The 26,934-nt window shown below is 31.4% G+C and overlaps 2 protein-coding genes across 7 annotated transcripts in view; both read left to right on the plus strand.

Moving 5' to 3' along the window:
- Positions 1 to 26,934, plus strand: part of LOC145303651 (uncharacterized) — a 637,407-nt gene that overhangs the window by 72,805 nt on the left and 537,668 nt on the right. The window lies entirely within an intron of this gene.
- Positions 6,236 to 26,934, plus strand: part of LOC145303647 (uncharacterized) — a 47,184-nt gene continuing 26,485 nt past the window's right edge. For both annotated transcript variants that reach the window (XM_080145204.1, XM_080145205.1), the window contains exons 1-6: positions 6,236 to 6,438; positions 13,046 to 13,221; positions 17,777 to 17,947; positions 20,216 to 20,472; positions 22,292 to 22,559; positions 24,873 to 25,719. In XM_080145204.1, coding sequence (XP_080001330.1) covers positions 13,170 to 13,221; positions 17,777 to 17,947; positions 20,216 to 20,472; positions 22,292 to 22,559; positions 24,873 to 25,719 — 1,595 coding nt within the window. In that variant the 5' untranslated portion in view covers positions 6,236 to 6,438; positions 13,046 to 13,169. The remainder of the gene's footprint in view (positions 6,439 to 13,045; positions 13,222 to 17,776; positions 17,948 to 20,215; positions 20,473 to 22,291; positions 22,560 to 24,872; positions 25,720 to 26,934) is intronic.

The raw sequence follows: 26,934 nt of genomic DNA on the forward strand, positions 1-26,934 counted from the left end.
TATGTACATGTAGTGACTACTACATATAGCCGGAACAAATCTCCAGCAGAAACATTTTCATAGCAATCACAGCTTTCAATGCCTCATGTAGAAATACAGTAAACTGGTTGGAACATTCGAGAACATCTCTATATAAAGATTTAACTGCCAAAATTCAAACAGTCCAGGATGCAGTTCTATAAGTAACCATCACCGCTACCCCTGGTCATCACATATGCCGAACTCCGTCTATTTAGATGTAAATAGCATTGCCGAAAATGTCTGCAGAAAATTAAGTTTTTTAAGTTTTTCTCTTGCTTTCCCAAGAACTGGATGTTGAGATTAAAGGATATGTTAAAATCCCTCATCTTGAATTTACACACTAAGCACATTAACCTTAATTCTCATCATAGAAAGTTATCACATCGAATGAAAATTTAACTCTTTTTCTTAAACAATTTTATTTCAATCTACAAAAGGAACACAAACATACGATTCCACTCTCATGATTATGGATTGTTATTCTCTGAAAATAATCGCATTCATTCCAAGCCATACATGACACTCTGACCATAAAAATCCGTAATATTAAATCGCGTGTCATTCTCACAAAATCTACACTTTGCTAATCCTGCATCATAAACACTCCACACAAGAAAACACTTATATTGGAACAATTTAAACTAATATTGTTGACACTTAAATAAATGTTCTTTATTTCATGTTAGTACACTGATTCCAAGTTCTTTGTCAAGTGTCGTTATTTTCCGGAATTATTTCTACATTTTTATTTTTATACTAGCATGGGTACCCAGCGTTGCCTGGGTTGACATGAAGTTCCATTTGAAACATGCCTGCTATACTAATCATTTTCATCATAGGTAACGTGGATACTCCCACAACAATTTCCCAAATAAAAGAACGGATAAAAACATGTAAATGTAATCGCCCCCAAAAAGAAGTATCTGATACCCTCTCCACCAGATATTTTGGCAGAAGCGATCACTGTCCCAAGAAAACTCACGATTTTGTGAACCTAAAAAGAAAATAACATTTATAAACAATACTGCGTGCACTTATTTTTTATTTTGGTCAATGTGTAGTTTAGCGGTGTAAATTATTAGCAAGACAAAAAAAATTATATATTATATACTATTTATTTTTATATAAAACACATTGTTAGACCCAAAGGCTGAAATAAATTCAGAAAAAAATTTCATTTTTATTATTTTTTTATCATTTATATTTATTATTCGAGGCTGCTATATTGCTTTTAAAATTTCGTCTTTCTAAGGTTTGCCAGATTGGCCTTTTTAAACGCTTTCACAGACTATGTTTTTGGCCGCCATATTTTTTTTGTAATAATAATAATAAAAGAGCGTAAAAAGGCTAAATTTGGCCTTAAAAAAGCTAATCTGCCAAACCTAAAAAAGGCCAAATTTTAAACGTGTAAGGCGTGCACAGTTAGTCTAATAAAAAATGATAAAAAAAACATAAAAATGAATTTTTTTTTTGTTTTATTTTAGCCTTTGGGTCTAATAATGTTTTATATAAAAATAAATAGGTTTTATAATTTTTTTTGTCTGTCAAATAATTTATGTCGCTAAACTACACATTTACCTTTATCTTTTTGTAAGGGCACTTTTTTTTTACTGGCCTTTCTTTTGTAAATAAAGGAAATTTTAAATTTGCTTTTTTTTTTGGTGGGGGGCTTTTCGATTTGCTTTTTATTTGTCATTTTATTTTTCTAATGTAATCCCCCCCCCCCCAAATAAAATTGAATTTGTCATATTTTGGTCTTTGTTTTGTTTATTAAATTGTTAGAATGCTCTCATAAAAATAATTAAATTTATCATTATTTTATGTTTCCAATGTTATTCCCCCCCCCCAGTTTTCTCTCCCCCTCAATCGCCAAACTTTAAAAAAATGCTAGAGGTGACATGTCTCATTGAACGCTTGGTGGCTAAAAAGTGGGTGCTCATTTTACGTTAAATTTATATAGAAAAGTGATCCCTCATTCTAACATATTTTTTTTTTTTTTTTCAAAATTTCTAATTTTTTTGCGCTTATTTGCACTTCTGCAAACTAATAATATTTATAAAGACTGTTTAAATGTATTAGGCTGAAAAAAAGTAGATCTCCATTTTTTTAGGGGTTAAACGCTGCTGGGTCACGTCCTATAAAGTTACTTTTTTAATTAGAAAATTAAGTTTGTAATCGATGAAATTAACACGAAAAAAGAAGAAAAAGTGTAAATTGTGGAATTTATAGGGAGGGGGGTGCAGTAGATCTTCATTTTTTAGACATTAAATGACGCTGAATTATGTGGTAAAAATTTACCAATTTCTGTATTGAATAAAATAAAACAAACAAATGAAATCTTTTCAGTTTTTTTCGTAAGTGTTTTTTTTTTTTTTGAATATTTAAAAAAAACAAAAAACAATAAAAGCCAAATATTTTTTCTATCTACATGGAATTATTTTTCCAGCTAAAAACTTAATGAAATTACTAAATGATATTTGGTAAATGTTTGTTTTTTATGGATAGCATTTAGTGCCAAATAATTTTTAAAAAATTTTTAAAAAAGGTCGCTGTTGGAAATTTTAATTCCAACATAAATTAAATATATTATCAATATAATTGTTGTTTAAAATTTATTAAATAACAATTTTAAATAGAATACTTAAAATAATTCTCTCGCTAAAAACATTAACTAAGATACCGCTATTTAGTAAAATCAATTTTTCTTACAGTCTATGCAAATAAGATGATCTCTTAATTGTATATTTTTCCAAGTATCATACTATATATAGAAATAAATGAAAAGTTAAACACGTTTTGTATATATTAATCAAATTGTGGACAAACAAACAAACAGACAGGAATATGAATTTATATATATATATATATATATATATATATATATATATAGATAGATAGATAGATAGATGAGAATGTGCCTTTGTGAAAACCTATTAATTGGTGATCTTGTTAAATTTACCTAAACAGTCCTGTGGACGCCCTCCTACTTACGACTTCAAAAAATTTCAGCACCTACAACCTCGGTCCTAAAAATTGATAGATCTCAATTGTGAATTGGTGGACAGGTACGGGCAATTCTAATGCCTGCTTCAGTATGGGACCTGGTTTTGAACGCTGGTTAATCATAATATTTTTAAAATTTTCGGTTACTTTTTGATTATGTTTAAAAGATTACAGCTTAAAGTTAATTTCTCAAAGAAAAAATAGCATGTGAAATAAAAAATACATGAAATAATTTTATCTCAAATCTGAAAAACCGTATATTTCACGTAAAAATTCATCATGATATCAATATAAGTTTTCTGGAATTATTTCAAAGTGAAGTATTAAGTTAAAGTCTTAAAATAATGAATTAATACAATAAATGTACTTAACTTTTGCTAAAAAGGGTAATAATTATCCAAAAATATGGCCATGGTTAGGATTGGATCAAATACAATTGTATTTGTATTTCAATTGTATTTAAATAAAATTTTAATGTAATTGTATTTTAACATCACAAGAAAAAGTAATTTGTATTTGTATTTGTATTATGGCATCCAGGAAAATAGTATTTTGTATTTGTATTTATATTTGAGAGAGAGAGAGAGAAGGAAACTTTCAGAGCTCTAATGATAATAAAATGCAATGAGGACATGATATAGAATGTAATGTAGATGTCAAATTTGGAAGGAAATATTTCTTTTCTTTTTCTTTGCATATTTTCAGATTTCTTTATTACTTTGAAAAAAGTACTTATATTTGTTTTTGTTTAAATCAGTTATTGTATTTTTATTTGTATTTTGAGATTGAGGAATAAAAGTATTTGTATTTTTAGACTTAGGAATAAAAGTATTTGTATTTCTGGTAACCTAAACGAAAGTATTTGTATTTCAATTGTTAAAAGTCAGTATTTGATCCAACCCTAGCCATGGTAGCAACAAAATTAGTTTCATGTCAAAAAAAAAAAAAAAGTCATGGCTGAAAATTCAAAGAAATACGGAAGCACATTAATGACATAATTTCATTATTATATAGCAATGTTCCGGCTTATCGAGAATTGGAAGGTCAATTTAATTGACTCAATTAAATTCAGTGAATTTAATTCACTAAGTTACAAAGACAATGTATTCATTATAAAAGTTCAAACAATTATTAATATAATTTAAACTTTCATAAACTTTAAACGGCATAAATGTTAATTAAATTCATTAATTATACTGACAATTTATTCATTGAAAAAAAAGTTACTATTATTTATTAATATCTATACAGAATTCAAAGTGGAAAGGAAACAATTTATAATTAGTGAAAAAATTAACACTTAAAAAAAATACAAACTTACGTTTTAATTAATCGGTATGTTTATGTGAAATTTAAAGTCGACTTTACACAATTTGAAACGTATCTGAAAATGATATCGGGTAGTTGGAGGGAAAGGGTAGGTGGCAGAGGCAGAGGTGGAGGGGGCAAAACAGACAGGTTTCCTTTTCAAGAATGGCATCCGTAATTACCGATATGGAACGTTTGTATAAATTTTTCCATTTTTAATTTAATTATTTTTGTATGTTCCTGTTTTTAAATTAATTTTTAAAAAGAATTATTGTTCAATATTATATACAAAATATGTTACGCCGAAAGTTTCACATTCTTGCGAGCAAGGAAATTATTAAAAGCTTGCATATAAAAATTATGCGAAATCTGTAATTTAAAAAAAAAAGTAGAAATATTTTTTGCAATTATAATTTTTTTTTTTTGCGGGAAAATATTAAATAAACAATGCTTAATTCAATGGTAATATCGGTAGTTCGAGAAATTCATTTTTCTTTGAGTTATATCGAATTCATTAATACAGATTTAGGGGCTTTTTTCATAATGTTCCTGTAAAATTTATTTTATTTTTATTGTTACAAATTACGATGTTTTATTTATATAAAAAAAGCAAAAATAAATTCTTAAATAAATAAATTTACTACTGAAAACCATAACTTTAGTAAAAGTATTTTTTGTTTAAACAAAATAATACATTTCCACTAAGATTTAAATAAAAATAATTAGTTTATTATATTCCGCGATCATTAAAGGGAGGGGACAAAATGTTTATACATTTTGAGCGTCAGCATTCATTTTGCCCGTACCTAGTGGACACCGACTCGAGACTCACTCCACTCACACCATTAAAAATAGGACTCTGCGTGGGTCTCCGCACATCTTCCTATAATCAGTAATCCTGCATGAGTACCTAAATACAGCATAAAGATTTTTCTGTATTTTTGTTATTTTAAATAAGTATAATTCTAAATATGCATCAAGTTTAGTAATATCTTAATGATTCGTCAGATATTATGGTGCTGGTTCAAAATCTACCCTTCTGAAATAAATAAATAAAAATATTAGAGCAATACGTGAATTAATTTGTTCTGTTATTACTACGCAAATCAGACAAGAACAATTTGACATTCATTTTGGGAGCTTACCGTTTAAATATAAAAACAAAAAACAACAAAAAACTAAAACATAATTTTAAATAAAACAAAGTTGTTTTGGAATCATGATGAAACCCTATCGAAACTTATTTTACCTGAAGTAATTTCCGACTATTAAGATATTACCTGATTTTTCGGACTATAAATTAGAGTGAATTATGATTCTTCTGTTTGGTTAGGGAGGGGGTAATCCTGTCAACCATTTCAACCGCCTTTCGAGAGGAGACATTGATTTATTATCGGTCGCTTGAGGCGCCTCCTCACTGGGCAGTACCAACGAGGGCGATCACGATAACTTTTAAAATCATCCGGAATGCCCCTACCCCCTTCACACATACCATATTAAACTGATCCTTGTCTCACATCTTCTCAGTGAAAAATGAAGGATAAACATTGCTTCTAATTTAAGTTTACGTAAGAGTCGGGTATGGCCTCTGTTTGGTTTCTGGAAACCTTCCTCCCAGACATACCCCTTCTTCGTCTGTGTGAGGGAGGGAGGGGATTAGTGAGCAGTCGCTTTCACCAAGAGCTTTGATCACGGCAATTTTTGCAACTATTCAAAGTGTTCCTTTTGGAGAGAGCTTAATTCGATTCCTCCCTCCACACCAAAGCGACCTCGTATAAGAGAAGGGTGAATAGTACCTTGGCATGATTTCATTCAACCAGCTGCCCTGGCAGATGTCAAAAGTTATACATGAGTTATTGGCCCTTGTATTTTGGCGCTTTTGACACCGTTTATTTCGCCCGGTGTTTGCATCCGTTAATTTAGGAGAAAGCAAATAATAAAATATGACAATTATTCTTGGAATACGTTGATTTTTTTTTTTTTTTGACAGAAAACTTTAATTTCATTGTTTCATCTTTTTAAAATCACACAATCATAGATTTGTATATCTTTATCTTTTTGTAAACGGTTTAAACTTTGCTACGATTTCCTGAACATGTTCATATGGTAAGTTATTAGAAAAAAAAACAAACAAAAAAACAAACAAACATTTTTCTTTCATTTTTAATATCACATTATTTTTTATTTATTTATTTTATTGTTGTTGTTCTTATTATTTTTATGTCGGATTAATTTTTAAAATAAAACAAATAGTCTTTCCCTCAATATTTAATGGAAACGAATTCAAAAGTTAAATTAATTTTTGATGCATAACATTTTTTTATTATTTAATTTATTTTTTTTTGTTGTAACCGATTTTATTAGATTTGATTTTTAACATAGTAATGTACATTTAAGCTTAAATTGTTTGAAAATGTTTGTAAAATAAATATAATATAAAAACAATAAATATTAGATCATTTTCCGATTAGAGTTGTTAAGCGATTATTCTCTTATGATATATATATAATTATAATTATATTTTAGTTTTCGTCGTTGAACACGATTTTATTTTCTATAATTATAATTCTTATTGATTATATTAATATCCTGTTTTTATGTTTTAGTTGTAAAAATGGTAACGACTTATCTCTTTTCTATGTTGCAATATAGTTTTCGTTTCTTTCGGGCCAGCTACATTATATCACTAATGACACTGAGAAATGTATGATGAATCGATCCTCCAGTTATGGATATGTAAGAGTAAGCCGTAGTTCTTAAACTCGTATCAGAGAAAGAAAACTTCGAAATAATAGCAGTCTTTCTTTGCTTATCTTGGCATTGTTTTCAGTTGTCTTGGACTTCTTCTTGCTGCTAGATTCAAGTAATGTCAGTTCCTTAATGTGAGATACAGTTGGAGATTGCGCAACACTGGCTTTACTGTAGATTTTCTGCACAGACATCCTTTACAGGGAGATCCATTGTTGTTGCTTATTTAGAATTACACATTTTAAAAAAAAAAACACAGAAAAATCTTTATTATGATTGTACGTACTCGTTGCGGAACGAAGATGTCATATTTCAAAAATCATGTAAATTGACCAAGCAATTTTTTTTTTTTTTTTTTTTTTAACTAAAAAAATCAAATTTTATGACGGCTCCCAGCTTCCTAAAAAAAAAACAAAAAAACAACAACTAATTGATCAATTTACGTGATTTTTTGGAATATGGCATCTTCGTTCCGTGATGAGTACGTACATCATAAATATTTGTTTATATATATATATATATATATATATATATATATATATATATATATATATATATTCATAATTCTAAATAAAACACCCCATTGTTTCTGAAGACGAAAAGAAGGCCTCTCTTTATAAAATAGTGATGATCTCGAGTAAATTCTGTTTTATTTTTGTTTTAACGCATACATTTTTGCCTATAAACTTGAATTAGTACTTATGCAGAATACGGGCTGTGCTAAAATAATGTTATTTCTTAGAAATCCATTCTTATCATGGGGAATGGAGGGCTTTTTGTAATTATCTACTTTCACCTAATAATCTTTTTCTCTTCTATCTTCTATAATATAAACTCACTTGTTTAACAGTTTTAGGCAGACATACAAACATACATACATTGTTTAAACATACATGCATACATTTAAACAATATATGTATGTATGTATGTATGTCTGCCTAAAACTTTCGATAGAGACAACGGATTTTCACGAGATTGGTATCGTTTTGAAGCTCAACCCTTCGGACGACAAATATCGAAAAATTGGCCAAAAACATTAATTCCTTCCTTCACCCTCAACTGGGCACTTTTCTACAGGAAGGGGCCGCTTTTTTCGCCGATATTTTCGAAAGTTACCCCTGCTTTTCGATTGTCTAGCCTTAATTTAAACCTACGTCACTTCCGGTTTGGCGATGGCCGCAACAGCAAACATGTCACTTTTTTTTTTTTTTTTTTTTTTTTACACATTCTTTTCCTCCTTCGCAGTATGGGTTTGAGCCTGCCTGCCTACCTACCTACCTACTACCATTTAAAAAAAATTTTTTTTTTTTGCTCAACACACACCTCCAAACACCCGAGCAACGCCAGACAAGTCTATAATATAAATCTCACCTATTTGTTTAAATGTATGTACGTATGTATGTATTTCTGCCTAAAACTTTCGACAGGCGGCGGATTTTTACAAGATTGGTATCATTTTGAAGCTCGACTCTTCGAACAACAAATATCGAAAAATTGGTCCAAAACATTAATTCCTTCACACTCAACTGGGCACTTTTCTACAAGGAGGGGACACTTTTTTCGCTGATATTTTCGAAAGTCATCCTTTCTTTTTGATTGACTAGCCTTAATTTAAACCTTTGCCACTTCTGGTTTTGCGATGGACGCAATGGCAAAGACGTCACATTTTTTTCACATTCTTTTCCTTCTTCGCGATACAGGTTCGAGCCTGCCTACTATCTTTTTTTTGTTTTTTTTTTTTGCTCAATACACGCCTCCAAACACTTGGACCCAGGCTAGTAAATAAATAAAAGATACCATAAAAATTTAACTTAAAAGTCACTATCTAAAAAATAAAGCAAGATCCGTATTCTGCACAAGTGCCTCTAATTCTATCCAAAAATGACTTTCTATCCACCAAAATCACTTTCGAATGTCAAAGTCTATGTATGATGTAAATATTGAGTCAAACATTTTTCATTATTTACTAAATAAATTTTGGCATGAGGGCTATTGAACTCAATTTCTTCCTTTCATAAGTTTTAAATCAATTATGTATATTTAAAAAAAATTAAAGTACAGTTTGGTGCAAATCCATAATTCAACCTAATTAAAAAAAAAATATTTATGCTGTATGTACACGTCATGAAACTAAAATGTCATATTCCAAAAATCACATAAATTGATCAAGTATATATTTTGTTAACTAAAATAATCACATTTTTATGAAGGATCGAGACTTTGTGTCTTTTCACCAAGTTTAAAATTCATCACTGGTTACCTCCCTATTAACAACCTCTCCAGAAATAACAGATCAAAATCAGCATTGTAACGGATGCAATATACTATTAATTGATAAAAATCGTAATATTTGATTTTCTTAGTTAAAAAAAAAAATGCTTGATACATTTATGTGTTTTTTTTTTATTATGACATTTTCGTTCCATGCCGGGTATGTACATCATAAAGATTTACACCCATATGTTTTATGAAATTTATACCCGACATTTCCATATAAATTATTTAATTTTAACATAAATCTGAGGACTTTTAAATATAAAAACAGTTAGTTCAAAACTTATGGAATTAAGTAAAAGTTTCGTTCAATGGCTTTATTGTCAATTTACACATTTTTGTCTAATACTAAAATAATCACATTTTTATGAAGGAGCGAGACTTTGTGTCTTTTCACCAAGTTTAAAATTCATCACTGGTTACCTCCCTATTAACAACCTCTCCAGAAATAACAGATCAAAATCAGCATTGTAACGGATGCAATATACTATTAATTGATAAAAATCGTAATATTTGATTTTCTTAGTTAAAAAAAAAAAATATGGCCATAGATAGTTTTATCAGAGAGTTTTCCAGTTAATTTATTTAGAACTGCAATTTTCACTTGTATATTTTTCTGGATAAGCACCTTCTTTTTACAATATGGAGTTTAGGACTCTCAAGCAAACACTTAGCACCAATTGAACTTAATTTTAATCAGATATGTACGTGTGACATGATTGTTTGCCGGGGAGAATTACTGGGTTTGTCATGTGGACGTTTCTTGAAATTGTTGTTATGTCCTGCTTCCCGGCTGGTAGACATGATCAAAACGATATGCACATCCTCTTATATCAAGGGATCGATATGGCATCGGATTTAATTGACTGGCAGGTCTGGTTGTCGTTGAGTCTTCTTTGCATCATTATGAGCAGTATCCAGCATTGACATTAAATGACAGGGACCGCTTCTCTGTTGCTGAAATTGAATGCTTGTACAAAACAGTGAACAGAGGTATTTTATTTTTAATATAAAAATGTAGATTTATTTTAACAACACAGGTATTTTAACTAAGATTCATTGAGTCCCGACACATGCAGGCTTCAACTGCTAACATCTGTTGCAGATAGAATCGAACCATCAACTCTTTTACAATGCCATTCAATCTCCGCTCTCTCTTCATTGAAAGAGCGAGAAAGGGTGTGAGAGAGAGAGACACACACACACATGCATAGAATTTGACACAAGCCAAAAAGAAAGTTTTCTTTTTTTGAACCATCGTCAGCCAGCAGGCGTGACTCTATCACCTCTTCACATCCTGTTGCACAAAAAGCTTGTCAATCAAGCACACGCTGACTCATGCTGACATTTTGGAATTGCACGGGCAGATTGTGCTATAGGCACGGCCAAAGAATGGAAGAAAGACCAAGTTTTTTTTTTTTTTTAAACTAATCAAAATCTATTAAAATCCATTATTCTTGGGCAGCTTTTTTGTTTTTCCAGAAAGATAAAAGCCTAAATTTTATCATATGAAAAGCAGAATAATATAAAATTTTTTCTACTATTTTTAATAGAATTAAAAATTTTCCAAAAACACACCATTCACCACCATTTTTGTTTCAATGGATGAAACATCTGAATATTTTTCAAGAAGTTTTTGAACCAATTAATTTTTTTTTTTGTCTAAATAAGATTTAGGATGATTTGCTATAAGAATATGCAAAAATATTATGGCATAAGCACCATAATAATTCCATATTTTATCTCACTGTATAGATTTCATGTGGCAAAATTAAAAAAAAAAAAAAAAAAAAAAAAATTTAATTATAGTTTAGAAAAAATTACGGTACCCTTGATAGGACTAAATAAGTTCAGTTAGTCCTGTAAATTTCCATGTATTTTTAACATTTGTTTTTACAGGTTTAATTCTTTTTTTCATAAGCGATATATATATATCTTGCCATCAGGACTAAGTGTTTCTGGACGAGAGAGTGTGGTAGATGCATGTCTCCCCACACTTTAAAGTCAAGCGCAAGTCACAGGAAAAGTATTTTTGTAAATACAAACAACTGTTTGTAGGTCTTATAGTCTACCATAGGTGAGGAAATATCATGTAACGACAAATTGCAGAAAGAAATTGTCATATTTTTAGCAAAATGTGCAGTAATTTATTTATTTATTTTTGCTAATCTGAAAGAATAATTATTATTAACATATTCAATGAATTTCACACTTCAAAACACAATGGATGAAAAATTAAACACATTCAAAATTTAGATTTCAACCTTAAAATCTAATACATGCACAGTTGTTGTTTTTTTGTTTGTTTGTTTGTTTTATCTACAATTCTCACCATTCCCACAATACAGTATATTTTGCTCAAGTTTTGGCTGATTATTTGAAGCATATTTGTAACACCAAATAGGTTGTAGGTAAAAAAAAACATATATAATATTAATTATGAAAGAAAAGTACACCATTTAAAAAGTTCATTCTTCACTTAATAATCGGTGAAAATTTCGTATTGATTGGATAATTACTTGATTTTTGGAAGATTTTTAAAGAGAGACTCTGTCAAAAAATAGTTAATCCCTCCTTCCGTTTTGGCTGTGCCTATTGTGCTTGCCTCCCTATGAGAACCGGGCAAGTTTGGCGCAATGGGCCAAAATGTGGGGAGTTCAAAGCCTCCCCTGAAAAGCATTTCCTATTTATTTTACGCTATATACACAAAGAACTCTATGACCGGTGCATTTAACATAATGGTTAGAGTGTTCACTAATAGGCTGTTAAACTGGGGTTCAATCATTGATCATGCCATACAAAAGATAAAAATGCGCCCCCCCCACCTCCTTGCTAAACACTGAGTATTATAAGATGAGGATCAACGGTAAGTGAAATAATCCTGGGAAAGAAGTGGCATCTTTTTCTACATCTCTCTGTAGTAGCTAATGAAAAGTGAGCCTTTTGGTTGCCCTCCACTATGGTCAACCACTTTACTATAATTGATATAATGCAATAATTAATAGTAATAAATGTTTTTAGGTAAATCAATTTTTTTTTAGCTTTGTAAGAAATTTTATTTTTTTAATTCATATTTTTGATTGTTTGAAAAAAATGTAAGACATTTCATATTCAACTTTTAAAATCTAAAAATTGTGTTATATAAAATAAAAGGCTAATTTCTATTTTACTCACCAAAATTATTTTGCATAAAGTGGATTTCTGCATTACTCAAACAATTTATTTTTATTTAAATCAAATTTTAGCAATAAACAAAAATAACACTAAAAGCACTAAACTTCATCATACACACGAAATGCTTAAATCAAAACTCACCTGGGAAAATATGGTTGCCATCTTTATAAACACATTCAGAAAAGGACTAGCTAAGAAAGAACGATAAATCAAGTTAATAATATTCTAGTAAAATCTTGTTTTAGAAAATTATGAACTTGAGTTATCCTTCTGCTTTAGCTTTTTTCTAAACTTATGAAAATGGTAATGAGTATTTTTTTTTATTTCAGTGTTTCACATGTATGATAAACTTGCTATATAACTTACTCTTTTTAGTAAATGATGGCCCAAGTAAAAAATAAGGCGTTTGTAGCAATGCTGAAACTATTTCACGTCAAATAATTTTTGTGACTGAAATAGGAAGTAACTAAATTCTATACTTTTTATGACTTATTTTTTTCTTTTTCAATGGGAAAAGGAATGATGATGGTGATCATTCCAATAAAAAGAAGAAGAAAGGAATAAACAATTATTATTCATCGATCCAGTCATCCTTAAACGAAAGATGTGTTGTAATGATGACATGATTTTTTCTTATCACCATGGATACGAAACCGTTTTTCTTACCCTCGGAAGTGGCAAGATTGGTACTCGGTAAAGTATAACTTTTTATTTTATTTTTATTTTTACTTCAAAACAAAATATCATTAACAGTAAATTGTGCAAATAAATGAAGACATGGAATTTCCACAATATTCTTATAATAATTGACTGACACTGACTGTCCAGTGTAGACAGGCTTTCATAAATTGCACGGGTTTGTCTTTTGGTGCATGCTTAGACATCTGTTTACACTTTAGTTCAGTCCTTGCAAACTTTGAACAGCCATGCTTTGCTTGAAGCAAAAATTTTACAGCTGGATACCCTCCCTAATGTAATGTTGTCCGGGAATAAATGCACATGTGCACTTTCAGTCGCAAAGGAAATCAAGACAAAAAAAATAGAAAATAACTCCAATTTGTTTTTTCATTATAGCAACAACATTTATTTTCTCATTGTTACAGCCGTGATGTCGCCCACATAACTTAGAACGTTCTCCACGTCTCTCATGGGATCTCAAACGTTATCTTGTTCCGTGCTCCATATCTCTCACTTGATTGTTCTCTTTCTCTTTTTATAGCCCTTTTTTTTTTCTTTTTTATAGTCTTTTCTTTCTTTACCAGTGATATCATTTCACATGCATTTACATCCGCGCTATGTTACACTAACACCAACCCCTCCATCAGAACGAGTATTTTGTCGAGACACCATTTCACCATAGTTTTCCACTAACTGGGGCATTGTGCTTGTTCGTTGTTAAGATACTGATCATTCGCACAATCATGCTGTTCTCTGACCCGCTACCACACTTTGGACATCACAGGATCTACTGCTACCCATGGGAATAACAGGATTGTTCATCAAGATGTATTCGTCTAGCTCTGCTGGGTCCTGCATATGCCCTTGCATATTAAAAAGGTTAATTCTTGTAGAGTGTGACTCTTCGCCATGCATGGACAGTCATTCACTATGGAGAGGTTGTTGCAAACTACCATTGCAAAATGGGCTATTTTACACATCACAGAGTGCTAGGTGCATGGAGATCAGTTGAACATGTCATAGAAGACCATTTCAGAAAGGTCTTACTCACCTCTATGAACCCTTGAACCCCAATGTCATTACAAAATCTTTTTGCATGAAACGCACAGACAAAAATGAAATTGTTTAATTTTTTTTTACTGTTATTTCACTCCAAACAAGGCACAGTTCCACTTAGATGTAAGAGTCTACAGGCATACTATGTAAAGAGTTGGGTAGCGAGATGTTTGTTCATACTATGCTTAAAATTTTGCATGGCAGTACAGTCAGAGAAGTAGGGACCTGGGAGGGAACTCCAAAGTCTAGCAGTTCAGGGAAAGAAACTAGAATAGAAGGCTTTCTGGCATCTAAGGATCTCTACAGTGGGATTTTATTGCTTGTTGGGTTAGTCAGAAATATTTATGCTGAGGACGTACAAGTGCCTGAAGTCTGTTGGAGCACATTCAATTAAAATACTTGTAAAACAGGCACAGGGATGCAGCATTTTGTCGATGGGACAGGGGTTGAAGTTTGGTTGATAGGATAAGACAATAGGTTAGAGACTGTTTTTTGGTTCCTGTCTAAGAGCGAGAGACTAGCGGCAGATGCATCAACCCAGATGTGTATACAATACTCCATGCAAGGGCGAATGGTGGCTTTGTAGAGATATAGGATACTCTCAGGTGTGAGCATGGTAGAAAGAGCTCGGAGACTGATGTGATTTTATAAGAAGGGTTTACTTAAAACAGAGACAGTCACATAAAAAATCAGAGTGACAATCTAGTGGAGTACACATAAGGCAAATCGCTTGTCTCATTACAGTCGCTACATTATATGCAACCGCTCCCACCTTCACTGGGGATACTCAGGGAACGACCACATTTCACATCCACTTGCTTTAATTGTGAGTCAAAAAGAGACAGAAAAATCCTCAGCCAGAAGTCACATGATTTCATTGATTTCCGCTTTAAAGTGTCACTCAAATCCTTCCATCCGAACAGCCTTCACTATGTTTTTTTTTATGATTCACTATCTCTGGGTAAACCACATTGCTCACTGGAATGAGTATTCTCATGACAGTTTCCTGAGCCTTACTACTTCCATGCTGGCTTATGACCAATTGGAAACAGATGCTTTATTTGTGACCACTCATTGGGAGATTGCTGTACAAGACCAATGAGTTCCTTTTTTCAACAGCCCCCCCCACCAGTTATATTGCCTTCACCATGGCTAAGGAACTCTATCTACCTCTCGTATAGTAATTCTCCAGAATATCAGAGAGAGACTAACAGGTGCTACATCTTGCCCAAGGGTGGCCTAGAACTGTACAAGGCAGGGGTATTCGCCTCCTGAGGTACTAAACATACCAGCTTACCTAAATACATACAGTGCTGAGTATTCTCAAATGGTCATGCATCTGGTGCTGGTCAGGCTCATTGTTGCTCAACTTTGGTGATCTAACAAGAACTTCTATGTCAGCATGATCATGCTGTATATAACATGTAAGTTTTTTTTTGCAAAAAAAGAGTTAACATTACAATTCAAATTAATACATAGTTAATTGCCTCTTCTGCAAAACGTGTTAAATTATTATTTACTTGTACTACTTATATTACTGCTCTTACGTGTTATTCTCATAACGTTTCGGCTGATGTAACCTCTGATCTTCTTCAAGTGTATCTTGATCTGTGGTGAAACAGATAAAAGTGCTAAGTATCAAGTGACAGTCTTCTGGAGGTGGAAGGTTCCATCCTTAGTACAAGCAATACTAAGAATACAATTACAAATGACTTAAGACTTCTACCCAGTTATGGCTGACAGAACCAAAACATGCAACATAGATTAAATGTTTCCATTCAAAATTTTGTACAAATTCCTGAGTTTGACATGACGCACCTTTGTAGACCTGCAATCATAGAGATTAATACAATGTCTATATTTCTGCAAGATACAATGTCTATATTTCTGCAAGTACAAGTCTTTCAACTGTTGCTGCTTTCAAGTTTTCATTCGATTGTTGTTGCTTTCAAGGTTCGCTTCCAAATGAACTTCTGTGAGTATCTACCTGTTTTTATATGTGATCCTATGTCACTTTGTATTATTTGGAATATTCAGATTACTGTTCTCATCTTGAGTGTTATTTTCACTTGATGTCATGGATTACATATTCTTTGAATTTTTTTCTTACAAACCCTTCCTGTATGGTATACAAACTGTGGTGAGTTCTTCTTAGATATCCTTTGGTGTTTGATCTAAATTTCTTAGAGCTGATGTCATTCACTCTGGATAGTTGTTTTGGTGGAGAGTTTCTTTTAAACTATCTCCTGTTAATATGTATTTATAATAGTAGTTTGAAAAATCCAAATAATATGAATTATCAGTTTACCACTCAAAAACTTAGAAACATAACAAACCTATGTAATTTATTAAAAATGAAATAATAAAATAAATGTGTAAATTTAATTTAACACTTTATGACCTGAATTATGATGTAGATGATTAAAGAATATTTATTGTTAGCTTTAGTTAGTTTAAAGGGTAATGATACTATGATTTTAAGACTTTTTCACTATAACAATCTTTCATTATGAAGTTCAATAGTTAAACTACCACTGATAATTTTTGCATTTCATAACCTTACCTTGATTATTATCCATAGTGCTTGAAAAAATTGTGTTAATGACAACAAACAAAATCCTTCACTCTCTGAGACAGATGGCGGCATACTGAATGTAAGCAATGGACAGTTGTAATCTGAAGGTATCTGGCATCCACTCAGATACTGAACTAGTACATACAAAATGTGTTTGAATCAATTCTCATTTTATTTATACTGTTATATTCATTTATTTACGATTGGACAAATTAGTTCAACCAGATCATAACAGGTTAAACTTAACTTCCACCTTCTGTAAATTCGGTCTTGAAAGCGAAACTTGATTTATAATTTTTCTATTTTATTTGATTTGTAGAGGATATAAAGCGTATTCTTCGACTCTGCCCTCAAGATGAGACAGCGAAATACTGAGTTACAATATACACAAAGAATACATTTATTTACCAACAATGTAGAAACAATGTGAGTGTGCGTGTGTAGGTGTACATGTATGAGCATACAAAAACTGAAATGTTCATTGTGTATAAATGCGTGTGAACAGGCAAAGTTCTGATAAGTTTGTTAATTTTGTTGTAGACATTTCATTCAATTTTCGTTCATGACAGATCAATATTGTTTTTGGCGAATTAAGTCATCTTACATCGAATACAGTCTGAAAATTTGCTCTTCGATTGTGTACATTTATGGTGCGAATGTGAGTTGCGTGCGTTCACTATGATGCCAAGGCGAAAAAGAGGAAGAGAAAGGAAAGAAATAGAAGTGAATAGAAAGAGAAATAAAAGGTCAAAAGAAAATGCCATGTCACTATGTCAAAATACCAGATTGACATTGTTTTTTTGTGTGCTACACTTAAGTGACTTATTTTGTGTCTGTGTGTTTGCGCTACAAGCAAAACACTGTTATAGTTCATTATAGAGCGTTTCACATACAAAAAAAAATGTTATAATTTTCAAAAATGTCAATTTGATTTTTCAGGTTATTTAATATCACAAGGTTTTCACCAAACATCCAACCGTTTCCTACTTGAGTGCGATTATCTTGCGGAGTTCAGGAAATTAAAGAGCATGGGTCTGGACTATCCAACGAATATCATGGGACTCAGTTTGGTTGATATTCTTGACAACTTTGGTTTCATGAAGACGCAGGGTGAGAATTGAGTTTATATGGAGAAAAATCTCTTCATCAAAGAGAATTAAGAATTGTGAATGCTTAAACGCTGACTTCAAGACACACACTCAGAACCAGAACTCCAATAACAACAGATGTGGAGCAAAAAGAAAACGCAAAAGATGACTCCATCAATAATTTTTAATTCTCTCTGAAGAAGAGATTTTTCTCAAAATATTGCAAATATATCAAGAATTAATATCAGTTATTTTATTTTAAAATGTGCATCGTTAAGGTTTTCAAAAATATAATTTCAATATAAAGTTAGGTTTGCGTAGATGTTTATATCTTTCTATGTATAGGATTCACTCCTAAACAAATTAACCAATGATTATTAATTTTGGAACACAGTTGTGGAACAAATGTGGTCCAAACTTAGTTTCATGCAAAGCCCTTTGTAAAAATTCAGATACCTCTGAGTTTTGAGGAATTTTAACGATAGATATTAGACATCAATTAATAACTATTCTCTAAATTTTGATTTCTGTGGAGTATTTTAAAGGGTTTTTAGGGGAGATGGTCACAACTTTCCTTTGAAGATTCTAATATTTCAGATTTGCATTAAAATTTGATTCATAGTGACAAGATACCAATTAAGCAAGATTTCCTGAATTTAAATTTCTTCTAAAGAATCTGTAAGTCTTAAATTGTAGACATTTTCTAGAATCCAAATCACATAATGGATTTTGATCAAAGTTGGAATAATGATATTTCTTTTTCCTTTCAAAACCCAAATGTCTTTGATTTTATTCCTTTAAGTAAACATGCAAACAAAATAGTAATGTTATTTTCTTTATCATTGTTTCTATCAATGTAGCCCAGGATGAATAATATCTAAAATTCAGAAAAAAAATATTCATTCTCTGAAGCTCAGTTTGGCCGGGTTTCATCAGGGATGGAGGGGCGATGTTATTTTGTACTAATTTGGAAAGAAAATACTGACTAATTCTACAAGGAATTTATCCTATTATAAATTTCTGTACTGTCTGTGGGTGTGTGTGTATGACGCGGTTTAAGTCAGCCTACAGGCAACCCACTCAGGCAATTTAGGTACCAAAATGAAGCTTATGACCTAGCAGATGTTTTAGTGGTATTTATATCCATGTTTGGTGTCTGGAAATGCAAAATAAATGCAAAGAAATGCAAAGTAGTAGTGGTAATAGGAGTTAAATTGGTGAGAGTAGCATCAGCAGTTGTTAGGCAAAGTGGTGGTGAGAGGTGGGAGTAGCAGCAGCAGTCAACAAGTAGTATTGGTTGAAAAATACAAGATTTTTTTTTTTATTTAAAAAAAAAATTACTTCCATTTTCTCCGTCTGATTAAAAAAAACAAAAAAGGGACTTTCTCTGATTTGACCAGGGTGGTCAGTTTAGACCACCGGTCATTAAATAAAATAATATTTTTACCCATGTATCTCATATTTATTTTCACTAATATTGGTTGAAAAAATATAAGATTTTTTTTGTTTACTTTAAAAAAATAAATACTTCCATTTTCTCCGTCTGATTACAAAAAAAAAAAGTGGACTTTCTCTGATTTGCCCAGGGTGATCAGTTTAGACCACCGGTCATTAAGTAAAATAATACTTTTACCCATGTATCTCATACTTTTTTTCATTAATATTGGTTGCAAAAAATACAAGAATTTTTTTTTTTACTCTTTAAAACTAATTACTTCCATTTTCTCTGTCTGATTACAAAAAAAAAAAAAAAATTGGACTTTCTCTGATTTGACCAGGGTGTGTCAGTTTAGACCACCGGTCATTAAATTAAATAAAATAATACTTTTACCCATGTATCTCATATTTTTTTTTGTTAATATTGGTTGAAAATACAATATTTTTTTGTTAAAGTAGTTCAAGGAGACATCTCCTACAGGAGAACTAACGAAAAAAATAAGTAATTGCTAACTTTAGTTTCGTAAATATTGATTGTGTAAATACACTGTACTTACTGGCTGCAATGGGGCTACTTGTTATATAAAGGATTGTTGTTTGAGTGTTTGTGGGCTTGGACAGGGGAGAAGGAGGGGTTGGCAAGAGAGAGAGAGAAGGGAAAAGAGAAAAGGATAGAGAGAAGTAAAATGACAGAAATTTTGATAGAAATATGTTACTTTTTGCCCTGGGCAATACTGGAAAACCCTACTAACTTTAAAATATTAGATAAATATGCTTTAATTGTATATTCTGTATAATATCTTCAGTTGTTTAACCTCCTTTGACATACTTTTAATTTTTTTCTTTCTTTCAGCCCTGGAACGTTACAATTTGATGGCTTCAACTGATGTGTTATGGCGGGAGTTTGATTCCTGCCTTGACAAGCTGAAGTATAAAATGTTTCAGTCCAACTCAAGCAAGTTTAATGTTTCCAAAATAAGAACTAGTCGGAAATTCCCTGATAGAAACGTGAAAGTTCTTCCTGAAAATATTGGAGAGATGTTATTAAAACAGGGAAAAATACTCACTTCAAAACAATTGGTACAAAATATGAAGAAAATTGAAAATACGGTAATTTTTTTTTTGATAATTTTAACCATTTTGTTAAATCTACTCAAATTCCATGGTGTATATTTCCAATCATTCTATGGAGTATATGTCTGATGTCTATAATCCCATGGTGTATGTGTCTGATGTCTATAATCCCATGCTGTATGTGTCCGATGTCTATAATCCCATGATGTATGTTTCTGATGTCTATAATCCCATGCTGTATGTGTTCGATGTCTATAATCCCATGATGTATGTTTCTGATGTCTATAATCCCATGATGTATGTTTCTGATGTCTATAATCCCATGCTGTATGTGTCTGATGTCTATAATCCCATGGTGTATGTGTCTGATGTCTATAATCCCATGCTGTATGTGTCCGATGTCTATAATCCCATGATGTATGTTTCTGATGTCTATAATCCCATGCTGTATGTGTCTGATGTCTATAATCCCATGCTGTATGTGTCCGATGTCTATAATCCCATGATGTATGTTTCTGATGTCTATAATCCCATGATGTATGTGTCTGATGTCTATAATCCCATGGTGTATGTGTCTGATGTCTATAATCCCATGGTGTATGTGTCTGATGTCTATAATCCCATGCTGTATGTGTCCGATGTCTATAATCCCATGATGTATGTTTCGGATGTCTATAATCCCATGCTGTATGTGTCTGATGTCTATAATCCCATGGTGTATGTGTCTGATGTCTATAATCCCATGATGTATGTGTCTGATGTCTATAATCCCATGGTGTATGTGTCCGATGTCTATAATCCCATGATGTATGTGTCCGATGTCTATAATCCCATGCTGTATATGTCTGATGTCTATAATCCCATGATGTATGTGTCTGATGTCTATAATCCCATGATGTATGTGTCCGATGTCTATAATCCCATAGTGTGTGTGTCCAATGTCTATAATCCCATGGTGTATGTGTCTGATGTCTATAATCCCATGGTGTATGTGTCCAATGTCTATAATCCCATGGTGTACGTGTCCGATGTCTATAATTCCATGGTGTACGTGTCCGATGTCTATAATTCCATGGTGTACGTGTCCAATGTCTATAATCCCATGGTGTATATTTTTTATCTTATAATATTTCCTTTTTTCATTTTGTTATCACATCCATTATTTTTCTACATATCATACAGATTTTTCTTTATTTTTGTTTTATCATGGAGGGTGGAGTTCTGGGCAAGCACCATACTTTTTTTTTTTAATTAATAAATGAGTATAAACTCTTTGGAAACATCTTCAATAAATCTGTAATTTTGAAAAAAACAAAAAACAGACTAAATGTTTTTGAAACTACATTTTTGAAAGTACATTTTATTAAAAAAATCATTAGATTTTTTTTCTTATTTTTATCTGAACTTTTTTTTCTTATTAATTTTGGATGGTAAAATATCAACCATGAAAGAAAATGTTTAAAATAAATTTAAAGTTTCACTTTTCTTTTCTTTTTTTTTTTTTTTGTAATTAGAAATAGAACTTTACTAATTTTGAAAAAAATAAAGAAAGGTAAACTTAAATTTTCAAAACATATTTTCTCTGATGATGGACATTTTACTACCCAAAATTAATAAGAAAAAAAATCTAATTATTTTTAATAAAACTATTTGCGTCTTAAACATGCTTTCAAAGACATTTTTGCTTGTTAGGACTGTTCATAACCAGATTTTAAAATTTGTATCTTTCTTTGTGTGATTTAAAATCTGATGGATAAATATGTTACCTCCAGATACTGTTAAAGAGTCATGAACTGACAGTCTTTTGCAGTGGCTAATATTTATTTATTTTTATTTTTTTGGTGGATGGGCATAGAGTAAAGATCTGAAAAGTAATCCTGTTCAAAACAATTGTACAAATGATCCGAACGTGAACCTCGAAATGCAGGATATTCATCAAGTACCAGTTGTTCCAGCAAACACATTACCAGACAATGAGGAAGTCTCTTCAAAGGTGACCGAAGCACCAGCACCAATTCCTGCAGAAAGCACAAGAATAACGCAAAGTGGAACTCCAGATAAAAGGAAAGAGCAGAATAGAAGTCCGGATAAAACCAATTGTCCTGATGAAGAAATAACTGCAGGTGATAAATTGTTGATTATTTTGTTTAGAATGTGTATTTTCATCGTGTGTTCTCATTTAGTCCCATTTCATTATAGGGGTTGACCCTTGCCACCCTTCAAAAAGAAAATGTTATCTTAAACTCACAACTACTTCTGCACTCGAATCATACTTGATATAAATAAACTTCAGTCTGTGTCCCTGGTACTACCAGATCAGGTTGCCTGAAGATATCAGCTTCTTCACCTAAAATGCACCAAATATTGATATTGTTGTTTTTTCTTTCTTTTCCTTTTGCAAGACTCCATCATGTTCTGCAAAACCAAAACCAAGTTTCAACTACAAATCAACCAAACCAAACAAAATGAATAGATATTAAAAAATTTAAGATTTAAATAGAAAATGTGTTCTTTTGGTTGTTAGTTATTCTAGAGTCCTTCAAATCTATCTTTTAATTTCAGATCATGATTATTGCATTTTCCAGAGAAATTCAAATATTCACTCTTATTTTTTTATCAGTTTGTTTATATTTAATTTGTCTGACTTTTTGTTTTTATTTATCTTTTAGTATTTACTACAATATTGGATTTTTCCAGTATAAAAGTCTTTAATTCATCATCTATATATATAAAAGGTAAAATGTGTGTGTGCACTTTTTGTGTATGTCCGGCAAAGGCTTTTTAGGGGGCATGCTCGGTCAGGAAACTCCTTCTGAAAACTTTTTATATACTGTCTAAATCATAATATCTATGAGTTACGAATGGAGGTTGCGTCTATCTTTAATTTGCCCAATTTTTATGCGCTATTTTCGAGATTTTTTTTTGATTGCCGCATTTTCGTTTCACTTTTCAGTATAAAAAAGCAAAACTGAATCTGCACCATCAATTCTCTGGCATTCGTGGCAGGATGTCCACAAAGCAAATCGGTTTTGATCAATGCGGCAAAAACCGTCATATCAGACAATTGCTTTTCAAACGGACACCCCCATTTTTTATCTTGAGTAAACAAACAGCCAAAGTTGAGGAAAGAAAAACTGCCTTGCAGCAAAACTTAACTGCCGAATATGTTTGACCTCATTATCATTTAGTTCACGCACCTGTCAACTTTATAAGCCTTAAATTAAAACAGTTTTCACTTCTTCTCCCCTCGTGGCTGAGCGGGTTAGATGTCACGTTTTTTTCTCCTTTTTTTTTCCATCTTCGCGTCAATGTTTCGGGTTCGAGCCTACCTTCCTACCAAAATTTTTTTTTTTTCTTTTACACCTCCAAACACCAGGGTTTTTATTTTTTGATCACCCCCCCCCCCCCCCGCTCCTCCCAACACACACACCTACAAACGCCGAGCACCTCCGCTAGTAAGCAATAAAAGCACAAGTCAAAAGTAAAAAAGAAATCAGTTTTAAAACAAAATTTGGAACTCCTGGACCCTATTTTTGTCCTTTTCTAAGAACAATGAATTGTTAGGTATATGCAGAAGCTTCATTTTGACATAGTTACATGCCTACCAGATAAACTTAGCTGAATATCAGGTGATATAAATGCTACATCCAGGCATATAAATAAACATTATAAACATTCATGTTTTTTTTTATTTACTTTTGTTCATTCTAAACAAGAAATATTGCCACACTCTCTCCTTGTTCCCACATTGATGCTCCCCATATTCTATTTTATTCTATCTTAATCTTTGAAAATTTATAAAAAATAAAAAGTACATAATTTTATTTACATCATCATCATATCATATAAATCCAAAGTTTCTATTGTTGACATTAGTTTCCTCAATATTTTTCTAGTCAGAATTCTTTCTAGAAAGACATTGTATACTTAAAGGAGGGACCACATGAAAGTTGCCAACATCCTAAGTGAAAGTAAGCTTGTGAAACAAATAGGATTCAAACTTAAACACCCACATTGTCAGTCCGTGTCGTTAACCACTTAATGACTGCCACCTCCCATTTTATTTCCAAAACCTTAATTTAGCAAAATGTATAAACAAACAAAACAAACAAATGTTAAAAAGTATTTTAAAAAATATTGGATTCTATTGAAAAAGTATTAAAGTATTTGCTTCAATATTGGACTTTTCCCAATGAAAATCTTTAAATCATCATAAGTTATTAAGCTGGAAATCAAAACTAAAAAAAGTAGTGTTATAACAAGATCTATTCTTATGGTTGTTGCTCATTGTGGTGTGCCTTAAATGTATTTGATTCACATTTTTTTAAATTTCATATCATGATTATTGCATTTTTTAGATAAATACAATATACTGTCCTATTTTTTATCAATTTGTTAAAATATTTATTTCTGTCTGCTTCTTTTTTATCTTTTAGCTGAAAGTCCCACTTGTCATATGACAGACTCAATTCCTGCTACATCTCCTTCACATCAAATACCCAATTGTATTGAATTAGAAAGTACTGACAATCCGATTCCCATTACGACTTCAGAGGATTCTACCAAGCAGTCTGACCCTGAAAATCCAGTCACCCACGACTCCAAGCTAAATACACAATTGCCATCTTTACCTGTGATTACCGAAACTTCTGCAGCTGCAGTTGAAGTAACAACAGCTGTACCGCAACATGATGCATCTGTTCCATTACCATTACAAGCTTCAGACTCTAAATGCAAACCGCAACTAACAGACTCTGAATGCAAGCCACAACTGACAACCAAATCTCAGCTAGTTTATCAATCCATTGGGACACAGTCGGATTTCTCACCTGTAAATAATCCATCTCTATCTATCGCATCACAAAATATTGCAACCTCTACCAAAACAATATCATCAAATAGTATGGGGGCGCAGGTTACTCTCCCGTCAAGACCAAATGTAGAAATTTCATCAAGTGCAAACACACTTCCTTATCACACGAAAGCTGCTTCTGAAGAACATTCAGTCGCATCACAAGAAAAGAATCCATCAACCGATGCTGAGACAGCCGCAGCCGTAGCTTCATTGTCTTTTTCCCCTTCTCCTCCCCATTACAAGAATTTCTCCACTGTCTACAAAACTCCTCTGAAGAACTTGCAATGTCAGTACAGAACACCTTCCAAGGAGTACAGCCAATCTGAATCGCTGAATACTCCCACAAGAGAGAAAAACTCATTGTTTTCTGAATGTGTTACCCCAGGGAAACAGTCAGAGTCAGATAATTCTAAGTCTAAAAGAAAACGGTAACAGTTTTGGGGTTTTTTGTTTGTTTTTATTTTTTATTATTATAATTAGTTTATTTTATTAAAATTTTTAAATTAAATAAAAGAGGAGTGTTGCATGATGTCATCACACACAAAATTCTATTGCATATATACCATGTTTATTTTTCTATTTTTATTTTATATATATATATATATATATATATATAGTGTTATCATTCCAAAACCAGAACATGTATTTAATTCACCCATAATTTTTTATTCATTTTTTATGAAGTATATCTTACATGTGTTTCATTGAATAACAAAAGCCCACTAAACAACTTCTCATGGACAAATGTATGTTCCTTAAAAAAACAGTAGGAAATTTTTTTTATATGGAATGAAAAAGGATCAAAAGAAAAAATGGAGATAAAAGGAAATGGAAATATTAAAGTTTGCAAAAACATAAATATATAAAAAAAAAATTTATTGTAGTGTTTATAGGCACCCTCCCAAGGAAAAAAATAATTGAATTCATTGCACACCGAGGGAAGCCTTCTTATGCTGCCATATTTGATTTTGAGAAAGGTTAGAGCCAAATTTCCAAAACTTCTTATTTAGTTTCTAATTATAAATAAGAAGTCAAACAAAACTCTAGTAGATAATATTTCTAAAATATTTATAAAAAAAGCAGCTTTAAATTTAATTAGATTCATTAGCCAATCGAAAGTTCTTAAGACATAATTTACAAAACTAAAATTATCTACAATAAACAAATTAAATTATATATATATATATAACTATTTCATTTATTCACATAAATTTACTATACGAAAGTATAGATTTATACGTAAACTTTAAGTATTTACTTCAAAAGTGCTCAATACGTAGGTAGAGCTAGTTAGTAATTTATAAAATATATATGGCGATTAAGCTACACTGAATATTCTGCGTTTCATCCAACTATAGGATTCGTCAGGCTTATACGCATAAGCCTGACGAATCCTATAGTTGGATGAAACGCAGAATATTCAGTGTAGCTTAATCGCCATATATATTTTATAAATTACTATATATATATATATATATATATATATATATATATATATATATATATATATAAAGCTAATATGTTTATATGTAAGTTAACTACTTGGAGCAGTGATTACATATGAATAAATAACGAAGTTATCATTTAGATAGATCAATAGTGCAATACTAGAGCTATAAATATTTATCTTTTAAAGATACCAT

Source organism: Euprymna scolopes, chromosome 19 (genome assembly GCF_053919585.1).
Source record: "Euprymna scolopes isolate OS-2025 chromosome 19, ASM5391958v1, whole genome shotgun sequence".
NCBI lineage: Eukaryota > Metazoa > Mollusca > Cephalopoda > Sepiida > Sepiolidae > Euprymna > Euprymna scolopes.